General features: G+C 38.7%; 1 protein-coding gene across 1 annotated transcript in view; it reads left to right on the forward strand.

The window, feature by feature from the left end:
* The window catches only part of HYDIN (HYDIN axonemal central pair apparatus protein), a 347,975-nt gene that overhangs the window by 60,284 nt on the left and 262,674 nt on the right, over nucleotides 1-25,017 (forward strand). Inside the window, 2 exon segments of the mRNA XM_069548980.1 lie at nucleotides 7,174-7,298; nucleotides 23,436-23,637. Coding sequence (XP_069405081.1) covers nucleotides 7,174-7,298; nucleotides 23,436-23,637 — 327 coding nt within the window.

Consider the following 25,017-nt stretch of genomic DNA (forward strand, 5'->3'; position numbering starts at 1 on the left):
GCTAGTTTAAGGATACATCTCTTCAGGCATTTACTTCTGCCTGGTTAGACCACGTAGACTGCCTTTCTGGGAATTTCTTGGCTTAGGGTTTCCTGGACTGAGCATGTATGTCCAAACCCCAAACCTGTAGAAGACACACGTCCAATATGAATTCCCTGGAGTTCCTTTTTCCCTCCCGCGGAACCAAGGTAGACATTTTCCCTTGTGCTAATGTTTTGGTAGCCTTTGACGTTTCTCAGGTTTATATGGGGATTTTGTTACCAGCCCCCCTGACTTCACCATCCCAAGACCTTGTCTCCTGCTTTGGCAGGGCTGTTAAAACCCAGGCTTCAAGGGCTCAGTAGCCTACTGCTCTGGTTCTTATTTTCCTGAGGATTTGAATCCTGTGGATTTGCCTTTTCTTTTCTTATTTTTACACGCTTAGCTTACATAAGTTATTTTTTTTATCCAGACTTCCTAGGTATTTTCTGGTGGGAGAGTTTTCAGGTTACTTGGTAGCAGGGATGCCATAATATAGGTTGAGGCACATCCCACAGGAGGGAGTTTGTGCTTATTCTTACATGTGTCCCAGGAGCATCACTATCTGTAAACCAGTTCATGTAGATTCAAGTTTCTGTCTGGTATCATTTGTTGTGGCTGAAATCTACTTTAATATTTCTTGTGGCACAAATCTAGTGGATATTCTATCAGTTTTTGTCTACCCGAAGAAAAAGCATATTGTCTTCATTTTTGAAAGATTTTTTTCTCTATAGAATTGTGAATTATGTATACATTTGATGAATATTAAATTATATATACATTTTTTAGTACTGGAAAGATGTCACTTTATTGACTTTTGGCTTACATTTTTCTAATGAGATTTTAGAGATTTCTAGCTTTGTTCATCTATAGGTCTACAGGTAATTATATCTTTGTCTTGGGCTACCTTCAAGATTTCTGAAGATATTTGGTTTTAAGCAGTTTAAATGTGATGAATCTAGGTGTGGATTTTGTTTTTGGTTATTTTTTGTTTTAAGAATTTTATTTTGCTTTTATTTTGTTTTGGTTTTAATCCTGCATGACATTCCCTGAGCTTCTTGGATCTTTCACTATTTTTGGGGAATATCAGCTATTATCTCTTCAAATATGTCTTTTGCTCCATCCTCTTTCATCACTTCTTCTGCTTGTAGGAGTGCTCTATCTGCCACAGGTGAACTCCTCGGCACATGTCTCTTCTTAATTAGGAGCAGAGCATTGCCCATTTTTGTTTGCCCTGCAATGTCAGCTCTCTAATGGGTTTGAGAAAAATTGTGATTTTGTGGCTTATCTGTTTTTTTTTCATTGTTAGTGTAGGAGACACACTCTTTCAAGCTTTCTTCCTCCTGGGTGGAAGCAGGGCTCTGACCTACTTTAGATGAATCAGTCAGCAGAAGCAAAGGAAAAACTCTTGTAAATCAGTGTCTGCTGATTTGTCAACCTGATTTGTCAGGTTGTCAAAGTACTTCTAAAGCTTTTGTTTGCATTTTGTGGTAAGACTCATATTTTGATTGAAGGGAAGGGGGCAAGTTGTTCAACTGGCTCACTGTCACTTAGAAAGAACCAATCTCTTTACATTAAGGAAAAAGACCCTTCATGACCGCCATCCATAATACATGTTAAAAACTTCCTGTTACACTGATGATGCTCCAGTGAAAGAGAGAATCCACATAAGGTGGAAAAAGAAACACAGGCAGCGTATCTTCCTGAATTGTTTGGCTGATTCTTCACAACTACACGTAAACGGCAATACATTCATATAAAGTAAAACGAAATCACAGATTTAATAGTATGAAGTTGCAGGAAAAGATCTAAAACTTTTGTATTCATACAACTGAAAGTGAATCATAATATAGAAGCGCTTCTAAGGTAACATGGTGAGCTAACTCAAGGTCTAGCCAGGAATCATAATGACCTTAGAAGCTCAGAGTCCCACATTTTAATTTTACAGATGAAAGAAGTAAGGTCTGAGAAGGAAAATGACTTATTCAAGTTCTCCCAGTAAGTTAATAATAAAACTTGGATTAAAAACCAACATGGGCCAGTTCTGGCCTTGTTTACCTTAAGATCCATTCCTCGCCCTTCCAGGCTTTGTTCAACATCAGTGTTGGGCTGTGTTAGCCCCCCTCGCCTGCAGACCTGCTGGATGCCAGCTGTGTTTGTCCAGGGCGGTGGGAACTAGGAGGAGGTTGGAGAGTGGGAAGAAGTCACAGTGTTTCTCTTTCTCCCTTTCTGACTTCGGTAGAGTCCCCAGCAAAGCAGCTGCATCTCCTCTGCTGTTCTAGCTCCTGTCAGACAGACCTGCCATGGTTCTAACTTCTACCCGGTCCCCAGGATCTGCTAACACTTCCTCCACTCCTTTTGTCTCCAGCCTAGTGATGGAAGTGGCTTACTGCTGTTACCAATCCCTGAGCTAGTTTACCATCTTAAGTTGGGCTTTTCATAGCTTCCATCTTCTATATAATCAAATCTTTCAGTTGAATTTCCTATTCATTTTTGTTTTCCTGTGTAGATTCTGCACCAAATGGTACTTTAATGTTCTTTCCTCTAAATGTCTGTATTACAACCATGATGTCGATTCTGTGAGTTACTTCCAAATCCTTCCAATAAATCCTCTTTCTGTCTAAGTTAGCCAGAATTGGTTTCTGAAGAATGCAGCTGATTTTGTGGTCACATTGTATTACATCCGAATGTCTGGGGAGATCCTCTGATGACTATCCTAAAAACTGTGTAGGTGATTATGTTGCCCAGGCAGGACTGAGGACCCCTCTTTCATTGACAGCATGATTCTCATCAGACATAGTGGAGCAGTAATAGTTTGGGAAGTCAAAAAGTCTTGCTTCTTTTATGGTCATTATACAGTTAGAAATCTCTCTCAGGGAATTGTTTTAAAAAAGCAAATCATATTATTTTCATTGAAATAATAGTTTAATTAATGGCTAAGTTTATAAATAGGTTCATATAAATAACAAAAAATGAAACTCTCTTTATGTGTCTGCTGCTCCCATTAGAATATGAGCTTCTCAAATGCAAGGATTTTATCTCTTTTCATTTGTATGTCCCCAGCATCTAGCAAAGTGTCTAGAATAAATAAGTGCTCAATAAATGTTTATAGGATGCCTAACCAACAGTATATCACAACAGAGCTACAACTATAAACCTCTACAATAACTTAAAATGAAAAACATGCGCCAAGTACCATAAAAGAGGCATAATGTTTTTTTACACTATAAAAGGAGCCTCAATGTGCTGTAAAATATACAGAGAACACAAACAATAACTTTTCAACTTTATTACAGATTTGACCTAAAACTCTTGTAGGTACCAGAATAAGTTTGACTATTAAAGTAGGATTAATTTTGGAAGGTGAAATAGAAAGAATGAAGAAGTAATTTAAAAATCTAAAATCTCAATTTAGGAATCAATTAATAAGATTCTCTAAAGGAAAAAATTATTATTAATATTATTATTATTATAAAAATTTATTTAATTTTATATTCAGTGTTTAATATAATACAATCAATATTTAGTCTTCTGCTAAAATATTGAATCATTTGGATGGGATCATTTTAGTTCTTACGAGCAGTTCCTAGTGAATTGAACAAAAAACTCAAAATCTTTCTCATGGCTCATGATTTTTCACAAACCTGAATTCCCTCCCTGATCAAGTATGCAGTATTAATGAGGATGTGATGTCAAAACCAGACATTCTGGTAGACAGAGCCAGCCTTATACCCTGGAGGAACAGCACCCTTTACCTCTTTGTAAGATCATTTTCTGGTACTTGGTATTCTCTAGCCTTTTCAGTTTGTCTGCCTTTAGTAAAATGAAGTACAGAATCAAATTATAGACATGTTTAAACACCAGAACTTAACACACTCTCTCCAATTAATGTCTGATTTATTGAAGAAGCTTAGGCAGCTCTAAGTAGCAATGGCTCTCCCAGGTGACTTTCTAACCACTGAAGAAGTTTAGTGTAATATAAGCCCAACAATTAGCACAAAAAGGAAGAAACTGTTACCACTCTTTAGAATTAGAATTTCTAGAGGTCCTAAGAAGAGTCCCTTTGTCCATAGAAAATTAACTTAGGTTCTGTAATGTAATACTAATTCATTCCAAAACTGTTATTTTGCTGCTGAGAAATGTTTGAAAAGATAATGAAAACACAGTGTAGGAAGAAAAATATTAGGAACTAGGAAAGCAGAGATAGAAGAAAATACTACAGTGTTTTTCTCAAAGCCAGGAAGCTGGGGCCAGTTCTTGATCCTTTCTGAGCCTTTAAGAAAGGAAAGAACTTTAAAGACAATAAGACTCACCTTCATCTCCCATCAAGTAGAAATTCTTGAGATACCAGAAGTCTGCTCCTTCTGTATTCCACCAAAATGGTAGAAAGAGTAAGTAAAAATTAGATATATTTTAAAGTTCCCTTTAAAAGTTGATTATAATTCAATTCAACATGTTTTGAGAGGCTCTTATGAGTAAATAACTGTGCATGGGCTGGTGAGAGACACAAAGATAAATCTAACCAGGTGGTTTCCACATTCAGGGATAGTCTGGGGACATAGGGAGAACTTGAACTTGAGGGCAAGCTTCCATCCCTGCTGTATCACTCACTAGTTGGTTAGCTTTGGGCTGGTTCATGTGCTTTTAGAGCAAACATTTCTCATGTCTAAAATGCAAATAACAGGACCTGCTTTCTCAAGGTTTTTGAGGACTAAACGAATTGACATATATGAAATGCCTACTGTAGTATTCAGCATAGAGTACATGCTTTTGAAATTTTGTTTGCTTTCTCTTTCCTTTCAAAAGTCTCTAGCTATTGGGAGAGACAGGCATGAAAACTTATTATAGTGCAAAGTAAAAAGTAAAAATAAAGTTACAGCTTCCCCTGAGAGGAAGGAGACTTTATTAATAAGAGGAAGAATCTGGAAAGATTCAATTTAAGAGGTAACTCCGAGTGTGGGCTCTGATGGGTGACTTTGGAAGGAGTATGATCGGAAAACAGTGAATGTTCCTATACAACTCAAGCACTTCTGGAATGTGTATGTAGGGGACACTGCCTGGCTGGAAGGAAGAGGAGATGCAGTGCTGGGGAGGATTATGGGTAAAGAGACTAAAGCTCTCCCATCCTGTGCACCCCAGCCTGATGTGAAATGTGACAGGTATACAGGACATTTGGACAGATGTATCTGTTTCATGAGAAAGCCAAAACTGGTTGGAAACAGATTTCTTGGGACTTTAAATGTCTAGGACTTTGAACTTTATCACATAAATTACGGGGGCCACTGAAGGTGTTTGAACGAGGTGTTATGTCCTCTGTGTGTTTTTCACAATGTCTCTGGGGCAGAGTGAAGGATTGAAAGGACAATAATAAATACCTGATCTTATCTGAATTCTGAAGATCATCCTCTGTCTCCTTTTCCGTCTAAGGGCTGCCAGTGAGGCAGATAACAGTAGCAATAACAAAAATAATGACAAACATCTGTTTAGCTCTTCCTACGTGCCAAATTTATTCTAAGCACTTTACCTATGTCAGCTCCTATAATTCTCACTACAATCCTGTGAAATAGGTGCTGTCATGACCTCATTTTGCAGATGAGGAGACTGAAGGTTGAGTAACTTACCCAAACTCATGACTGATCTGGGTTTTGAACTTATTCAGTTGACTCCAGGCTAGTAACTACTACCTTATGGTACCCCTACAGCAGTGCCTGGAGCTCATCGGAGGATTGGTGCTGAAGGTACAGGAAAAGGACAGACAAAGGAATGGGAAAGTAGTGAAAGAAAAGGGCAATCCAAGTAGAGAGCACCAGAGAAAATTAACAATTGTCCACGGTAGGAAGCACTTGAGATCCTGCGGTGATAATCTGAGGTACCACCAAGTGCTACCCAGACTGTAAGCTCCGTACCCTCAAAGAAGAAAGGTTAGGTTTTCTGAAATTAAGTTCATTATCTAAGGGAAGATTTTAAGGAATGAAGACTCTTAAAAATGCTTGCATTGAAGTAAATAATCAGAAACAGCTTAGCCTGCCAGATACATTGTCTGGCACATTACTTTGAAAAATAAGCAATTTAAAGGAGTGAAGTGGACCATGGAAAGAATTAAATGGGCTGGGTTTCCTGTTTAAAAGGAAGAGCTCTGTAAGTTATTTAAGGTACATCACGATCAGATCCAACTTCTCTCTTATTGCTCCTTTCCAGGGCAATTAAACTCAATTATTTCCTGTCCCCAGATCTACCCTACCTCCTCATAAGGTCTCCTTGCCTAAATTCTATTTTCAAGAGACAGATCTCCCCTTTCCAAATGCTCTCCATCCTTTTCCAGCTTATTCTCACCCAGGAGGCTAACCTATTTAAGAGGTCAGTAGGCTCCTATGCCTTTGGCTTTTGGTTGGGGTCAGTCAGTGGGAGCCCCAGCAGGCAATCAGACAAAGGATATAAGGTCAAGACACTTTTCACCCTAGAGTCTTACGTGTGAGGCCCCCTGGAATGACTGTAACTCTTGACTAAAGCCCTTGGAGCCTTCCCTTAGGCCACTGGTGGGTTTCAAAGCCACTCCTCCTACTTGGCTGTTTGGTTATTTGTGCTCTTTGGTAAGTGTTCTACTGTTAATAACCCTGGGTGATCATATCGTCTCTTGTAGTTTCCCTATATCCCTTCACCCTTTTATTATAAATAGACCCTTTGTTAAACTGCGCTCATCTCATCCTCATGCAATTGTGTGATAATTTTCCTTTTGAGACTTTGATACAGTTTTTCCATTGTCAAACCTTCTCTTCTCTGAACTCTTCCCCAAACTTGGTTTTTATCTCTTTGAAGGTACTGTTCTTTTGCAAATTACAGTATTTGCATACATGTTATAAGTCCATTCTTCACTGGAATCAGTCAGTGAATGTTCAAAGAATGGCTAAATGGCAAGGATACAAACAAGACTATTATGCACCATTTCAGTTTTTCTTATATTTGTTGTTCTATATCTGTTATTTTAATATTAATATAAAGCTTTTCTACATTAAGGAGAAAGTATACTTCTGAATCACTGAATTGTGGTATAGAGTGTGCTCTCTCTGCAGACCTGGAACTCACATTTCCTCTCCCCTTCCCCTCACACTAGTCAGCAGTGTGTTCTGATGGTGTGTGTCTCCATGTGTGTTGCAGGCCCTTCTCTGTAGAGCCATCTGTTGGAACTCTTAATGTAGGAGAGTCCATGCAACTGGAAGTGGATTTTGAGCCACAGACTGTGGGCAATCACAGTGAAAGACTTATTGTGCATTATGACACAGGTATGCATTATCCTTTGGTAAAAGTTCTACCTGTTATGAATGGTTGGATGGAAAACATGATTAAGCAAAATAGGAAATGGTTATTTTGAATGCATTAGATTAAAGCTAAGACCCACAAGGTAAAGAACGAAAGAGTAAATGCCTCCAGCAGAAATAATGTTGAGCCACATATAAATCTCACCTACCAGTTTCTCCAATGCTTGAAAGCCTGAGAAATACAGGGCTCAGAAGAAAGGGAAGGAACCAGTTACCCAGAAGTTACTGAGGTTATTTATATGTAAATGCAAACTTGAAATTAACTTAATATTCCTTGGGCTTTCAATTTACTGCTGCCTTTGTCTAACATTTTAAAAATATAAACTCAAGTTCAAAATGTTCTTCTGCATGGCCTCTAGTCTGTGTAAGATCTGGTTATTTAATCCTTAGAATGTGCAAATATCTTACTTAGCATCTTACTTAAATCTGGGGCTTTGTTGCTGCTAGCATTTTCTTAGAGGCCCTGCCCTGCATAATAACGAATATTCACTTACTATTTTTGCAGCTATTTGCTCTGTGTTCATGTAGATTGCATGTACATTATGCCAGTCTCCAAAATTGGTCTGCAAATTAATATATGTTATCTTGTTGTTGTTGTTCAGTCGCTGAGTTGCATCTGACTCTTTTGCGACCCCATGGACTGTAGCCCACCAGGCTCCTCTGTCCTACTATTTATTATTTCATGATTTTTCTCACTTTTTCTCATTTCTTCTTTACCCATTTATGTTGATTGACCCAGATTGTCTGCATCAGAAGGGCATTGTAGGGAGAAAATAGTGCACAGTCAGGGAAAAATCAGCAAATAACATCTGGGTCACAGTTCAGGATTGCTGGCTTTGTGGATGTGTGTCTGAGCAAGACCAATCAAGCCCTTGCTTAAGGACCTGTGGGTAAGTGGTCCTGGCTCCACAGAGCCCAACATAACAGCATCTCATAACCAGTCATACAGTCTTTATTTATCTTTAAGGAGTGGCGGCTGCACTTTGCTGGAGCAGCCATGAACAGATACCCCACGTCCAAGGTAAGAGAAACCCAAGTAAGACGGTAGGCGCTTAGAGGGGGCATCAGAGGGCAGACAGACTGAAACCACAATCTCAGACAACTAGCCAATCTGATCACACAGACCACAGCCTTGTCTAACTCATTGAAACTAATCCATGCTGTGTGGGGCCACCCAAGATGGACGGGTCATGGTGGAGAGGTCTGACAGAATGTGGTCCACTGGAGAAGGGAATGGCAAGACACTTCAGTATTCTTGCCTTGAGAACCCCATGAACAGTATGAAAAGGCAAAAAGATAAGACACTGAAAGATGAACTCCTCAGGTCAGTAGGTGCCCAATATGCTACGGAGATCAGTGGAAAAATAACTCCAGAAAGAATGAAGGGATGGAAACAAAGCAAAAACAACACCCAGTTGCGGATGGGACTGGTGATAGAAGCAAGATTCGATGCTGTAAAGAGCAATATTGAATAGGAACCTGCAATGATAGATCCATGAATCAAGGCAAATTGAAAGTGGTCAAAAGGAGATGGCAAGAGTGAGCATCAACATTCTAGGAATCAGTGAACTAAGATGGACTGGAATGGGTAAATTTAACTCAGATGACCATTATAGCTACTACTGTGGGCAGGAATCCCTCAGAAGAAATGGAGTAGCCATCATGGTCAACAAAATAGTCCGAAATACAGTACTTGGATGCAATCTCAAAAATGACAGAATGATCTCTGTTTGTTTCCAAGGCAAACCATTCAATATCACAGTAATCCAAGTCTATGCCCCGACCAGTAACGCTGAAGAAGCTGAAGTTAAACAGTTCTATTAAGACCTACAAGACCTTTTAGAACTAACACCCAAAACATATGTCCTTTTCATGATAGGGGACTGGAATGCAAAAGTAGGAAGTCAAGAAATACCTGGAGTAACAGGCAAATTTGACCTTGGAGTACAGAATGAAGCAGGGCAAAGGCTAACAGAGTTCTTCCAAGAGAACGCACTGGTCATAGCAAACATCCTCTTTCAACAACACAAGAGAAGACTCTACACATGGACATCACCAGATGGTCAACACCAAAATCAGATTGATTATATTCTTTGCAGCCAAAGATGGAGAAACTCTATACAGTCAACAAAAACAAGACCAGGAGCTGACTGTGGCTCAAATCATGAACTCCTTATTGCCAAATTCAGACTTAAATTGAAGAAAGTGGAGAACACCACTAGACCACTGTGGTGTTGGAGAAGACTCTTGAGAGTCCCTTGGACTGCAAGGAGAGCCAACCAGTCCATCCTAAAGGAGACCAGTCCTGATTGTTCATTGGAAGGACTGATGTTGAAACTGAAACTCCAATACTTTGGCCACCTGATGTGAAGAGCTGACTCATTTGAAAAGACCCTGATGCTGGGAAAGATTGAGGGCAGGAAGAGAAGGGGGCGACAGAAGATACGGCGGTTGGATGGCATCACCGACATAGTGGACATGGGTTTGGATGGACTCCGGGAGTTGGTGATGGACAGGGAGGCCTGGCATGCTGCGGTTCACGGGGTCGCAAAGAGTTGGACACGACTGAGTGACTGAACTGAACTGAACTGAGCGTGTCCACAGTTCACTGGCTGCTAGCAAGACAGATCTAGCCTGGACTTAGCTTAAGCAGAAGGCAGAAGTTTCAGCCCTGGTAACCCAACGGTGAAAGATTAAGAGCAGAGTTCAGAAGCCATCATGGAAGTCAGTGTTTCAAAGCAGTGCCATTTTAGTGTCCCACTGACAAAGCATGGGCGTTCCACTTGCTTCACACCCTTGCCTGCCCGCAGTGTTGTACTGTTCATTTTAGGCATACTGGATATATAAAGTGATGTCTTCTAGAGGTTTTAGTTTTTATTTCTCTAATGATTAATGATGTTGGGCACCTTTTCATGTGCTTGCTGGCTTTCAATTTATCTTTTAAAATTGTTTCAACTCTTTTGCTCATTCTTATTGTTTTTCCTTTTATCATTAATTTGTAAGAGTACTTTACAACTTGTTATTCTGAATACTAGTCATCTGTCAAGTCTATGTATTACTAATCTTCTGTTCCATTCTGTAGATTGCCTTTTCATTTCCCTAAAGATATTTCTTGACAAGCTGACATTTTTAATTTTGATGAAATCTCTGTTATAATTTTTTTTTCTTTTAAGATGAATGCTTTTTGCCTTCTTGCCAAGAAATCGCTACCTTTTCCAGGATCATGAATATGTTCTCTTATGTCTACTTTTATAAGGGCAGTAGTTTTGGCTGCTTTGTTTAAGTTAATGGTTTATCTTTTATTTCATTTTTGCATATGTGTCAGGTTCAGACCGTACTGCTTTATTTATTTTTACCCTGTGGGTTATCAGCCGATCTCCTTTCTATTAATTTGAAATTCCACAACTACTTACTATATTATTCTCTTACATATTCTACTATTTGTCTATTATTTATTCCTTTTAACCTGTATTTTCTGTTTCCCATCTTTTTGTGTACTTCTCTGAATGCTTCCTATGCATTGTCCCATTCAGTAATTTCTTCTTCAGTGAATACTCATCTGCTGAATTTTAATTTTTCAATTATTTATAATTATTTTAATTACTGAAAGCTTATTTCGTTCTGTCAAATCTGATTGCTCTCTACTCTTATTTTGCATGTTTCCCTTTTATTTCTTTAATATAATAAATATATTGTATATTTGGTAATTCAGACATACTAAGTCTGCTCATCTATTTATTTATTTGTTTATTTTGTTGTTTGCTGTTCCTTATGGTTTTCTATCATGGTATCTGGTAGAGGAGGAAATATGTCTTTCTTCCTCTGTTTTGTTTTTTAAGATGTGGCCCCTGTAACAAAGGACAGATTAACAAGAGAAGAACATAAAAATGTTTTTAATATAAGTTTTATGTGATATGTGAGCAGCTGGTAAATAATTCACTTGCAATGAGGGAGACCAGGGTTTGATCCTTGGTTTGGGAACATCCCCTGGAGAAGGGAAAGACCACCACTCCAGTATTCTGGCCTAGAGAGTTCCATGGCTGTATATATATAGTCCATGGGGTTGCAAAGTGTCGGACGCAACTGAGCAACTTTCACTTGCAACTTACTTGAGCCTCCATAAAGAAATGATCTGAAGAAGTAGTAAAATCTGAATTTCTTTATGCTAGGTTTGCCCTTCAGGGTGGAAAATTGTGGGAAAATGTGACAGGACCAGACAGTGTTTGAACTAAGCATAGTAAATTGAGACAGTAAGGCCTATTGATTCAGATTCCTCTTGGTATCCTTCTGTATTTGGAGGTAAACATACTTTTTTCTACCTGGTATTGAAAGGCACCTCTCACATAGGGGATCTTATTACCTGCTTCAGGGGAGGTTAACAAAGTCCCTATTGCACCTGCCATTTCTTATATTCCTTCAATTTGATATATTTAATATGTCAAGGTGCCTTGTTTGTGGTAGTATGTTATGGATCTCATCATATCTTATGCCTCTTTCTGTTTTATAATTTTTGGATTTAGTGTCATCACTTTGGGCAGGTCCTGGACTTTATGTCCTGTCTTAGGCATCCAATGTGGTAGTTAAAACAGAAGTTCAGTTCAGTTCAGTTCAGTCGCTCAGTCATGTCCGACTCCTTGCAACCCCATGAATCGCAGCACGCCAGGCCTCCCTGTCCATCACCAACTCCCAGAGTTCACCCAAGCTCATGTGCATTGAGTCGGTGATGCCATCCAACCATCTCATCCTCTGTCGTCCCCTTCTCCTCCTGCCCCCAGTCCCTCCCAGCATCAGGCTCTTTTCCAATGAGTCAACTCTTCGCATGAGGTGGCCAAAGTATCGGAGCTTCAGCCTCAGCATCAGTCCTTCCAATGAACACCCAGGACTGGTCTCCTTTAGGATGGACTGGTTGGATCTCTTTGCAGTCCAAGGGACTCTCAAGAGTCTTCTCCAACACCACAATTCAAAAGCATCAATTCTTTGGCGCTCAGCTTTCTTCACAGTCCAACTCTCACATCCATACATGACCACAGGAAAAACCATAGCCTTGACTAGATGGACCTTTGTTGGCAAAGTAATATCTCTGCTTTTGAATATGCTGTCCAGGTTGGTCATAACTTTCCTTCCAAGGAGTAAGTGTCTTTTAATTTCATGGCTGCAATCACCATCTACAGTGATTTTGGAGCCCCCCAAGATAAAATCTGCATATCTGAGGTTATTGATATTTCTCCCGGCAATCTTGATTCCAGCTTGTGCTTCTTCCAGCCCAGCGTTTCTCATGATGTACTCTGCATAGAAGTTAAATAAGCAGGGTGACAATATACAGCCTTGACACACTCCTTTTCCTATTTGGAACCAGTCTGTTGTTCCATGTCCGGTTCTAACTGTTGCTTCCTGACCTGCATATAGGTTTCTTAAGAGGCAGGTCAGGTGGTCTGGTATTCCCATCTGTTTCAGAATTTTCCACAGTTTATTGTGATTCACACAGTCAAAGCCAAACAGAAGTTCACAAGATAACAAAGGCTGGTAGGGCAAAAGACAGCCTTGGCACTAGATTATTTCCTGATATTCTTCATTTTACTTTAATGTCCTTATTTTCCTATCAGGTTAGTGATCAATTTTAAAGTAGTTTGAAAAATGTTTTATTGAGTATTTTAGTTATTTCAATCTCTAGTTTAATATGCTGCTTAAAACTGACTCTAATGTATGTCTTTTTTTCACATTATAAACAGCTATATTTATACAGGAGTTAGATTGCCCATACATCATCAGTAGAATCAAAACTTGACAGAAGACTTCAGTGAGAATCTAATCTAGTCCCTAGCTTCGTTTGCATGTGGAAAACTGACATCCTAAGAAATTAAGTGGCTTGCCTGTAGCTCATAGAAGTAGTCAGAAGCACAGTTAGAACCCAAACTCAGACTCTCAACTCTCACGCAGTGCTTTTTCCTCCATAGTGGATCATCTCCCTAATCTCTTATATTACTACATACACATTTTTACTCCCTTAATCTGTTGACTTTAAAATGCAACTATCTGTACATTCTCCTAGCAGTCCTCAATCTGGATTTTACTTTTATGTAAGTATTTGGATTTGACACACATACTTACATTTATAGTCTCTTGCTAAAGAAAGTGAATATTTGTATATTAAAATTTAGTCATGCATAGAAAAGTTGATTTCTGTACACTGAGGTTCTGGTGTCAGCTTTGATTTTTGAATAAAGTCATTTTCTAAAGATTGCAGACAGAGATAAACTGTCTTGTAGCATTTTCCTTACATGAAAAGAACTGCTGATAAGAATATGTTTTCATCTTTATTGTGGGTTATCAATGACCAGGACTTATAACCTTTCATTAGTGAAAAACAGTAATGACTACCTAAACACAATTAATCACAGAGCTTTTCCAAGCAGCCTTGATCACATTGGCTTGTCATCTCACTAAATAAGCATCTGATTGAACTTTCTGCAGCTGTTTGAAGTATGAATTGATTTGAGGAGGGAAATTTAGCATCATTTTTTCTTCATACTTCTTCAAACAATGTTCCAGAAGGAGAAGCAGGGCTACTCCTCAGCAGGAAGTACTCAATCACTTTTTTAACAGTTGTGTTTATGCCCTTCCACTGCTGGTCCTCCGCTGGATTTAATTATTGATTAAATACAGCTAGGACATGTTGTTTTCTTGACATCTAGAGCTTGAACCAGTGCTCTAGCAATTATGGTGGTCAAGTGTAAATTTTACCAGTATCTAATATTTTACTCATTATCATTTTCCTGAATCATATCTCTCGCCTCCTTTCCTCCTGTGTATGCCCTTCCATAGTGAAATCAAGTTTGTTCAAACAACTGATTGTACCTCAGGGATGATTTAGTTATATTTTTATTATAGTCAAAAACTAAGAAAGAAATGAAGTAACTTGTGGTTTTTACAAACTACAAACCTCCAGAAGAGAATTAGGAATACAGTTTCTCAAAGCTACATTAATAACAGTGAAACAGAACAAAAACCAAACTAAACAGAACAACTAGTAAATGAATTCTATCATTTCATTGAAACTGAGAAGTGAAAATGTTGACTACTGGGAGATAAATAGCTGCAGTAGGAAATGGCAACCTATTTCAGTATTCTTGCCTGGCAAATTCATGGACAGAAGGGCCTCAAGGGCTGTAGTCCATGGGCTTGCAAAGAGTCGGACCCAATTGAGCATGGATGCACACATGTACAGGAGACAAAGAAATAATTGCTTAACTTTCACACTTTTCAACTGGGTATTGAGAAACTTTATATAATCTAAGGGTTCAAAGAAGTATCAGTATTCAGAATAGGCTTAAAAAAGACATAGGTTCTAAGATTTTGGTTACTTGAATGAGCATTAGAAGTCGGAGCATAGCAGTGTTTTTTTCTTTAATGCCTGGTAATGTTGCTATAACTTAGAGCTGACATTACTGGCATAAATAGGAAACAGAGCTAATACACTTATTCAGCATTTTTGAAAATGTTATGTCTTTTACTAAAGTAGAGATAGTTCAATTCAGGGATCAGAAGTTGGCAAATAGGCTCTTTTCCCCAAAGGTGTGATGATGTATTATTAAATATATAAGCAATCATATTAATACCTCACAGAGCAGCTTTATGAACAGTTATATATTTTACCCTAATAAACCATGAAGAAATTATTTTTTTCCTCCTAAAAGCTAATAAATGAGTACCAAATTATGATACAGTAATTGAGTGTGATATGCTATCTTGCAGTTAAAACTGCTAAATAATATACATCTGAATATAACTGTTGCAGGAAGGGGGACCCCTTGCAGGGCCTGAAACTGGGCTCTTGTCTAACACTTGGAAATGAATTGTCTGAGGAGACACATGTGCTGACAAAACAAGAGATTTTATTGGGAAAGGGCACCTGGGTGGAGAGCTGTAGGGTAAGGGAACCCAGGAGAAATGCTCTGCCGCGTGGCTTGCAGTCTCGGGTTTTATGGTGATGGGATTAGTTTCCGGGTGGTCTTTGGCCAATCACTCTAATTCAGGGTCTTTCCTGGTGGCGCATGCATCACTCAGCCAAGATGGATGCTAGCCAGAGGGATTCTGGGAAGTGGACGGACACGCGGTGTCTCCTTTAGACCTTTCCCTAACTCTTCCGGTTGGTGGTGGCTTATTAGTTCCGTATTCCTTATCAGGATCTCCTGTCATAAAACAACTCATGCAAATGGTTACTATGGTGCCTGGCCAGGGTGGGTGGTTTCAATCAGTGTGCTTCCCCTAACATAACCATAGAGAATTCACTGGTGGTCCAGTGTTTAGAACACTGAGCTTCTACAGCAAAGGGCCTGGATTTGATCTCTAGTCAGGGAAAGAAGATTTCCTGCATGCTGCCAGGTTAGGCCAAAAAGAAAAAATAAAAAACCCTGCTAACTGACTATACTCATGCAGATTTACCTGTATGAGCTGTGTGTCAGTTGTGCAATTATTATAATGAATTATAAACATTCTATAAACATAGAATTATGAAATCTAGCAAAACATCATTACTATTTAAAAAAAAGGAAATGTTTTAACATGGCTTTAGAATCAGTGCAAATATTTCTTGACCTAGGAATATTTTTTTGTCTATATTTTTGTCACAGTTTTGTTTTCTTTGCCTCTTTCCACAGTTTAGGATAGGGAATGGCAGAGATTAGATGGTTAGAGATTGTTTAGATAAGTGGAATGTTTTTGAAAATTACATAGCAAGTGAAAAGTCTCAAATCATTAGATGTTAGTGCTTACAGAGAACATCTCTGTAACTGCCTTCTTTTTAAAGGTGAGTAAACTGAGGCCCAGGCTTCTCTGGTGCCCCAGTAGTAAATAATCTGCTGGCCAGTGTAGGAGGCATGGGTTGGTTCCCTGGGTTGGCAAGAGCCCCTGGAGAAGGAAATGGAAACTCACTCCAGTATTCTTGCCTGGGAAATCCCATGGAGAAAGGAGCCTGGCGACCTACAGTCCATGGAGTCACAAAAGAGTCAGACACGACCTAACTAACAAACAACAAACTGAGGCGCAGAGGCATTAAGTGACGGTACATCTAAGTAAAGTTTGAACTTGAACCAGCTCTTTGGTTCCCGCTGAGGCCAGCAAATTTTCTATAATGCTATAATACTTTCTATAATACTATAGTATTAAATTGCAGATCAAATTGCTAATGTCCACTGAATCTTAGAAAAAACAAGAGAATTCTGTAAAAACATCTACTTCTGCTTCATTGACTACGTTAAAGCCTTCGACTGTGTAGATCACAACAAACTGGAAAGTTCTTAAAGAGATGGAAATACCAGACTGCCATACCTGCCTCCTGAGAAACCTGTATGCAGGTCAAGAAGCAACAGAACTGGACATGGAACAACAGACTGGTTCCAAATCAGGAAAGCAGTGCATCAAGGCTGTATATTGTCACCCTGCTTGTTTAGGTGCAAAGTCCATCATGCAAAATTCTGGGCTGGATGAAGCACAAGCTGAATCAAGATGGCTGGGAGAAACATCAGTAACCTCAGATATGCAAATGACACCATGCTTATGGCAGAAAGTGAAGAGAAACTAAAGAGCCTTTTGATGAAGGTGAAAGATGAGAGTGAAAAACCTGGCTTAAAACTCAACATTCAAAAAACGAAGATCATGGCATCCGGTCCCATCGCTTCGTGGCAAATAGATGGGGTCGCAATGGAAACAGTGACAGACTTTATTTTCTTGCGTTCCACAGTCATGGCAGATGGTGACTGCAGCCATGAAATTCAAACATGCTTGCTCCTTGGAAGAAAAGCTATTACCAACCTAGACAGCATATTAAAAAGCAGAGATGTTACTTTGCCAACAAATGTCCATGTAGTCAAAGCTATGGATTTTCCAGTACTTGTGTATCGATGTGAAAGTTGGACCATAAAAAAGGCTGAGTGTTGAAGAATTGATGCTTTTGAACTGTGATGCTGAAGACTCTTGAGACTCCCTTGGACTGCAAGGAGATCAAACCAGTCCATCCTAAAGGAAATCAGTCCCAAGTATTCATTGGAAGGACTGATGCTGAAGCTGAAGCTCTAATACTTTGGCTACCTGATGTGAAGAGCTGACTCATTTGGAAAGACCCTGATGCTGGGAAAGATTGAAGGCGGGAGGAGAAGGAGATGACAGAAGATGAGATGGTTGGATGGCATCACCAACTTGATGGACATGAGTTTGAGCAAGCTCCAGGAGATGGTTAATGGACAGGGAAGCCTCGTGTGTTGCAGTCCATGGGGTCGCAAAGAGTCGGACACAACTGGGCGACTGAACAGCAAAAACAAGACCGTAATACTGTAGTATTATAGTATACTGTAATACTACTAATAATCTGCACACTGCCTTCTGTGCAGATTAAGAATACTGATTTTGGCATTGCCATTGACACTGGTGTGCTGGGTTAGCCCAGATCAAGTTGCATAATTTGTTTCCTGAACCCTTCAGAGAAGGAGCACTTCTGAAGATGTTTGATTCAGCAGTTCACTTGAGAGGTGAATTTGACTTTGCCGTGACCAGGAGATGTGAAACACTCTTTCCATCAATTTGCTGGTTCCCTAGAGAATCTATGGCTCCGCTCATATATTTTATTTACTGTCCTCCATTGTCTGAAAGTAACTGAAACCACAGAATGAAATGTATTGTGGATATAGCTGGCTTCACATTTTGGGGGCAAAATTAGTTTTGCTCATGTTTGATTTTGCTTAATTGATAGTAGCGAAACATGCAAGAAGTAATGAGACATTCCACAAAATACGTCTTTACTAGGACATAATAAATGAGTGTGGTTAACCTCATCTACAGTGACTGCAGAATTCAATCCCTGAAACTGATAAGAAACTACAGTGGTAACAGGCACTCAAGGGCACAAAAAATACCGATGGTGAGGTACAGCAACCTTAACCATTCTCCCAGGCTTAACACCCTTGCCGTCTTTCCTATCAATCGTCTAGCTGGGGAGAGGGACCCTATTTATGGTTGTCTTCATGAAAGTAGATGTGAATAGCAAGTTCTTCAACAGCTATGGAAGCAGGACAAAAGTTATTGCTTCCTTCCCTTTGTGATCTGATGACTTCTGGAAGATAGTACTGAAAAAAATCAATAGTAGATGGCTCTTGAAAAGAATACAGTGGCTTTTGTTATATTTCTGGGAAGGAACGTTTTGCAGTGAGCAACTTAAACTGATGACATTAGTCTGTCTGACCCCTAGATTTGGATGAAATAAGTAAGCCCTGGAATCTTTTTCCTCGGTTAGATTTTTAAACAATGAAATATTTCAAGTAAGTGCAAAAGCACAGAAATAATGTAATCAACAGCCATTATATTTAACATATATCAACACTTTGCCATATGCTTTTCTTTCAGATGTTTTATGGATAACTAAACTGGTTATAGATGTGCAGTCGCTTTGTTACTCTTTTCTAATCTAATTCTCATGTCTTAGTCCTCAGAGGAGCCATACTGGGTGCATATTAATGCCATTCCTGCATATTACTTATTCATAAACCATTGTCTTGAGTAATTTCAAACTCTTATAAATGGTATTATATTGTATATACCATTTCCCATCTTGACTTTTTCATTCGATATTATGGGGTTTTTTGTTTGTTGACATACTTTCTAAATTTATTTGGCTGTGCTGAGTCTTAGCTGCAGCATGCAGGGATCTTTAGTTCTCTGACCAGGGATTGAACCCTGGCCCCCTACATTGGGAGTGTGGGGTCTCAGCCATTGGACCACCAGGGAAGTCCTTCAACATTATATTTTAAAGATTTAAACACATAGATATATAGCGCTGATTCATTTTAACTAATGCAGCATGCTTCAGCATGTGAAAATACTATAGTTTATCTGTACTCCTATTGAATGTTAGATATTCCTAGTTTTTTTGCTATTATAAACAGTGCTGCAATGAGTGTCTTTGTATACGTCTTATGCAGCTGTGTGAGATTATCCTTAGGGATAAATAACTAGAAGTGAGATTGCTGAGTTACAGGGCAAATGTGTCTTGCACTTTCAGTTCAGTTCAGTTCATTTGCTCAGTCATGTCTGACTCTTTGCAACCCCATGGACTGCAGCATGCCAGGCCTCCCTGTCCATCACCAATTCCCGGAGTTTATTCAAACTCATCTTGAGCTTTACTGGATATGAAATTTATTGGTCAAGTGGTTGTACCAATCTGTATTTCTATCAGCAATATATGAAAATTCTTATTTTTCTACCTACTTGTTAATATACTGACAAAACAGCATTGTCAAATGGTTTGATTTTTGTTAATCTAATGATTATGAAATGGTATCTTCTTTTTTTCTTTTATATTTTTCTTATTACTAGTGCTATCTAGCACATTTAAATGTTTCCTGGATGCCCTTTTTTACATCAGAGTTTTGAAGGAGTAATGTAATCAGATAGCCAAAAAATAAAGCAATATTTGAAAAGTACATATTGAAAAGTACTATTTCCATCCTACCACATTCACTTGACCCTTCTTTCATTTTAATGGTTTCTTGTATATCCTTCCAGTGTTTTTATACAAATAGCTGCAAACTTGAATTCATATTCTTATTTTCCCACCTAACACAAAAATAACATACTATTGGGTTGGCCAAAATGTTCATTCGAGTTTTTCTGTGTAATATGTTATGAAAAAAATGAATGAACCTTTTGGCCAAACCAATATGTATATTGTTCTAAACCTTGATTTTTCCACTTAATTGTGTATCTTGGAGCTCTTTTCTTTTCACTAGGTACTTTTTAATACCTGCACAATATTCCACTTTTAGGTGTAACACAGATTTTTTAAACTAGCCTTCTCTTGATGAGTGCTCTGTTTTTTTTCCACTCTGTTGTTATAAGGAACAATACTGTAAGGAATACTCTTCATCGTGTTCTGAATTATCTATAGGATAAATTTCTAGAAGTGGGCTATAGGATAGTTTTGTAGTTTGGTTCTTTGATTCTTTGTGAGTCTGCTTCTATTTTTGTTGTGTATGCTGTTTTTAACTTACAAAGTATTGTTTCTTTGCATGTCTGGTTATGTTTGGCTTTTTTTTTTTTTAAATGTTGAACAATTTGAAATATTAGATCAGGTACTTTAAAGAGAAATGAGTTCTTTTATCCAGGTTTCTGAGGGCAAAACCAGTTCATAACAACCAAAATCAAGGTTTAAAGTCCTCTAAAAGACATAGGCAGTTCCACCATAATACTTTTTGTGTGTGTTAACCTCTCTCTTCAGTAGGCTTAGGACTTGTATTTCTATGTCTCTTGCCCCCTTCAGAATGATATCTTCTTTGATGAATGATGAAAGAATGATATAACACACAAGTATATCTGTGTGTATATAAAATCAATACATGAAAAGACGTTCAACATCATCTATAATTAGTTAGTTATTCAGTCACTCAGTCGTGTCTGACTCTTTGTGACCCCGTGAACTGCAGCACACCAGGCCTCCCTGTTCATCACCAACTCCCAGAGCCCACCCAAACCCATGTCCATTGTGTCGGTGATGCCATCCAACCATCTCATCCTCTGTCGTCCCCTTCTCCTCCTGCCCTCAATCTTTCCCAGCATCAGAGTCTTTTCAAATGAGTCAGTTCTTTGTATCAGGTGGCCAAAGTATTGGAGTTTCAGCCTCAGAATCAGTCCCTCCAATGAACACCCAGGACTGATCTCCTTTAGGATGCACTGGTTGGATCTCTTTGCAGTCCAAGGGACTCTCAAGAATCTTCTCCAACACCACAATTCAAAAGCATCAATTCTTCTGCACTCAGCTTTCTTTATAGTCCAACTCTCACATCCATACATGACCATTGGAAAAACCATAGCCTTGGCTAGATGGACCTTAGTTGGCAAAGTAATGTCTCTGCTTTTTAACATGCTATCTAGGTTTGTCATAACCTTCCTTCCAAGGAGTAAGCATCTTTTAATTTCATGGCAGCAATCACCATCTGCAGTGATTTTGGAGCCCCCCAAAATAAAGTTAGCCACTGTTTCCACTGTTTCCCCATCTAATTGCCATGAAGTGATGGGACTAATGCCATGATCTTAGTTTTCTGAATGTTGAGCTTTAAGCCAACTTTTTCACTCTCCTCTTTCACTTTCATCAAAGGCTCTTTAGTTCTTCTTCACTTTCTGCCATAAGAGTGATGTCACCTGCATATCTGAAGTTATTGATATTTCTCCTGGCAATCTTGATTCCAGCTTGTGCTTCTTCCGGCCCAGCATTTCTTTTTTTTAAAAATTTATTTATTTTAATTGGAGGCTAATTGCTTTACTCAACCCAGCATTTCTCATGATGTACTCTGCATGTAAGTTAAATAAGTAGGGTGACAATATAAAGCCTTGACATACTCCTTTTCCTATTTGGAACCAGTCTGTTGTTCCATGTCCAGTTCTAACTGTTGCTTCCTGACCTGCATACAGATTTCTCAAGAGGCAGGTTAGGTGGTCTGGTATTCCCATCTCTTTCAGAATTTTCCACAATTTATTTTGATCCGTAATTAGGATGCAAATTAAAGCAACAAATTTCCACTCATCAGAATGTTAAATTTAACTCATCAAAAAGCTTAAAAGTTGAGAAGAATGCATATCTTTATTTGGAAAGGAAGTACATGAAAATATTAGTAGTTCTTTCCTCTAAAAAGCAGGCCTATGGTTGAGTAAAGGAGGGGAAGATGTGTTCTTTTCATGGTATGTGCTGTTTAGTACTTAAATTTTTAACCTCATGTATATATTTCTCATGCGAAGAGTTGACTCATTGGAAAAGACTATGATGCTGGGAGGGATTGGGGGCAGGAGGAGAAGGGGACGACAGAGGATGAGATGGCTGGATGGCATCACTGACTCGATGGACGTGAGTCTGAGTGAACTCCGGGAGTTGGTGATGGACAGGGAGGCCTGGCGTGCTGCGATTCATGGGGTCACAAAGAGTCGGACACGACTGAGCAACTGAAATGAACTGAACTGAACTGATATATTTTTTAAATAAAAATGTAACATTTTAGAGGCAAATGCCTAGATACTTAACTTTTTCTTTAAACTTTGGGAAACGTTTTGATGTGGTCAAAGTAATAGGGCCTAAAAAATGTTTGCACTATATAAAGGGCTATCAGTTTACTAAATACCTTTTCAGTTCATATAGTTGTGAATGTAGCAGAAATATTTGCTGAAAAACAGTCCAAGGGATTAGACCTTCTGAGTTCTAATTAAAATGGTAGCAGCACAGATCAACAGACATTCATGATATTTAAGGATTTCCTTTTTCTACCTTGATGTCAGAGTAAGGTACTTGCTGTGACATTGCAGAGATCAGATAAAAGTTTGTAATTTGTGTCTTCTTGGAAGCTTAAGGATATTCATATTCAGTGGATGCATCCTGAATGAAATCAAAACTTAAATTACCATGCTGGATAAAGGTGTTCTTAGCATTAAAACATTTAAAGTTTTAACCAGTACTTTTGTCTTTCTATTTTTTCCTTTTCATGTAATCATTATCCAGCCATAGTATGTATGTATGTGCATCTGTGTTTCATTTCATTTTTGTTTTGTTATAATGACTGTTGTTAGGAATGTGGTTCCTTTTAAATAGTCAGTTTTCTGTTAATGAAGTCATTAATGCTGCCTTTCTGATCTGCTTTGTTTGGACTTAGATCCTCTCATGCTGAGCAGCTCTTCCCAGATGTACTTGGTGCAGTTAATTTAAGAAATCCACTTTATGTTTGGAATAAAGATGAGGCTAATAGTTATAATTCTAGAACTCAGGTGCCCTCATGGTCAGGTTGTTGGATTTTAAACTATTACAAAGAAGTAAAAGATTGGTAGCACTTACCACAATTCATATTTTATGTATTCTTTTTACAGTAATCAAGATAGTTTATTTCTCTATAATTGTACCAAACATAACCTTTGAGATTTCTGATCGCATCTTGTCTCTGACTGACGGGGAAGAGGGGAGAACGAAGTGTCTAATGCTTGTGCGGTAGCCCCTGACTTCACCGGCGGGGAGCATAGCTTAGTAGCGTAGTTCTAGAGTAAATCTAAAAGGGCATTTATACTTTCTTAATATTCTAGGTGAAAAGGTGTTTATATCTCTGTATGGAGCTGCCGTAGACATGAACATAAGGTTGGACAAGAATTCCTTGATCCTTGAGAAAACTTACATATCTCTGGCCAATCAGCGAAGTGTAACTATTCACAACCACAGTAGCATCATTGCCCATTTCCAGTGGAAGATATTTGCTACCCAGGTAGAGGAAGACCAAGAAAAGTACAGGTTTGTAAGAAAAATCACTATCCATATAATTTGAAGGAACATGAAACTTAGTTATGAAAATTCTGTGGCTTTTGTGGTAAGTTTCTAACCAACTCAAACAATGTCAGATATATTATCATTTGGGTCCAGTATGCAATGCCCCTTGTTTCATTTAAAGAACCTAGACTGACCTATGTGGAACACAACATTGTCTGTCCTCAGTTAATCTTATCCTGCTTATGTTAATAATTTATCAGTAGCTGGTTTCCTGAATTTTAGCGACCAAATACATCATTCTTCACTATTCTCTCAAAACAAATCTACATGTCTTTATTTCTTTTCATAACCCAACCAGATCAATCAGTTTTTATAGGGTTTCTAAAAGTCAACTCTTTTGGATTGGGATCGTCGTGGACTACTTTTTTCCCAGTGAAAAGAAACTTTCAGAAAAGACAAAGAATGGGGGAAATGAAGGCTTAGATATAATGGCTTTAATAACTTCAGTTTTAGTAGCATTGTTCAATCCTCACTAACTGTATAATTTAATAGAGGTTTCTTGTTGGTAGTTTAATCTGCTGCTTTTCAAAATGATACTTCAGGCAGTGGAGAAAATTAATAAAATGGAAAGCCAAACTTTTAATTAATCTCATCACTGTTAAATTTTTAATATTTCTCTTTTTTACCGAATCTATCATTGACTCTTTTAAACTCCATTTGCAATTTTAGCTTCTTCCATCCTCCCTGAATTAGCACTTTTGCCACTTTCATTCGAATTTATTTCAATCTTTTTTATTTGCCTCTCCATTTTCATTAAAGATTAGCCCCACGAAGCTTCAAAGCTCTGTTTAACACCAAGTTAGTATGTGATAAAAATAAAAGGTCTTAGGTCTGTGGAGACCAGGCAGAAATCCCCCAGCGAGCTGTCCCTAATTGAATCAGAAGGAGCGGTGACAGTGATAGGACACCGCGGACCAGAGGCTTTGTCATCCAGACAATGAGCTTTAATCACCGCATTGCCACTGCGCCACCTTTAAAAAGTGAGAAAAGAAAAGCCTTTCCTGCCTAAAAACTTCATGTTGCCTCACAGCATAGAAACACCAGTAGTTTAAAAAGGCAAGAGGAGACCTCTCGTCCATTGCTTCATCGGTCCTGATTCTTCAGCTGACATGTATGTACCAACAATCAGAATGGTCTAGGTATGTTCAAAGATAAAAACAGAGCAGGTACAAACGCAGAAACAGCAGTAAAGTAGTGTGTCAGTACCCTCCTTGTACTGTGGGCATAATCTTTGGGGGAGAAAGGAGTATGCGCTATCAGAGAGAAAGTGTCAGTTGGTGGCTCAGTCATGTCCAACTCTTTGCGACCCCATGGACTGTAGCCCACCAGGTTTCTATGTCCATG

This window comes from Ovis canadensis, chromosome 14 (genome assembly GCF_042477335.2).
Source record: "Ovis canadensis isolate MfBH-ARS-UI-01 breed Bighorn chromosome 14, ARS-UI_OviCan_v2, whole genome shotgun sequence".
NCBI classification, from domain to species: Eukaryota; Metazoa; Chordata; class Mammalia; order Artiodactyla; family Bovidae; genus Ovis; species Ovis canadensis.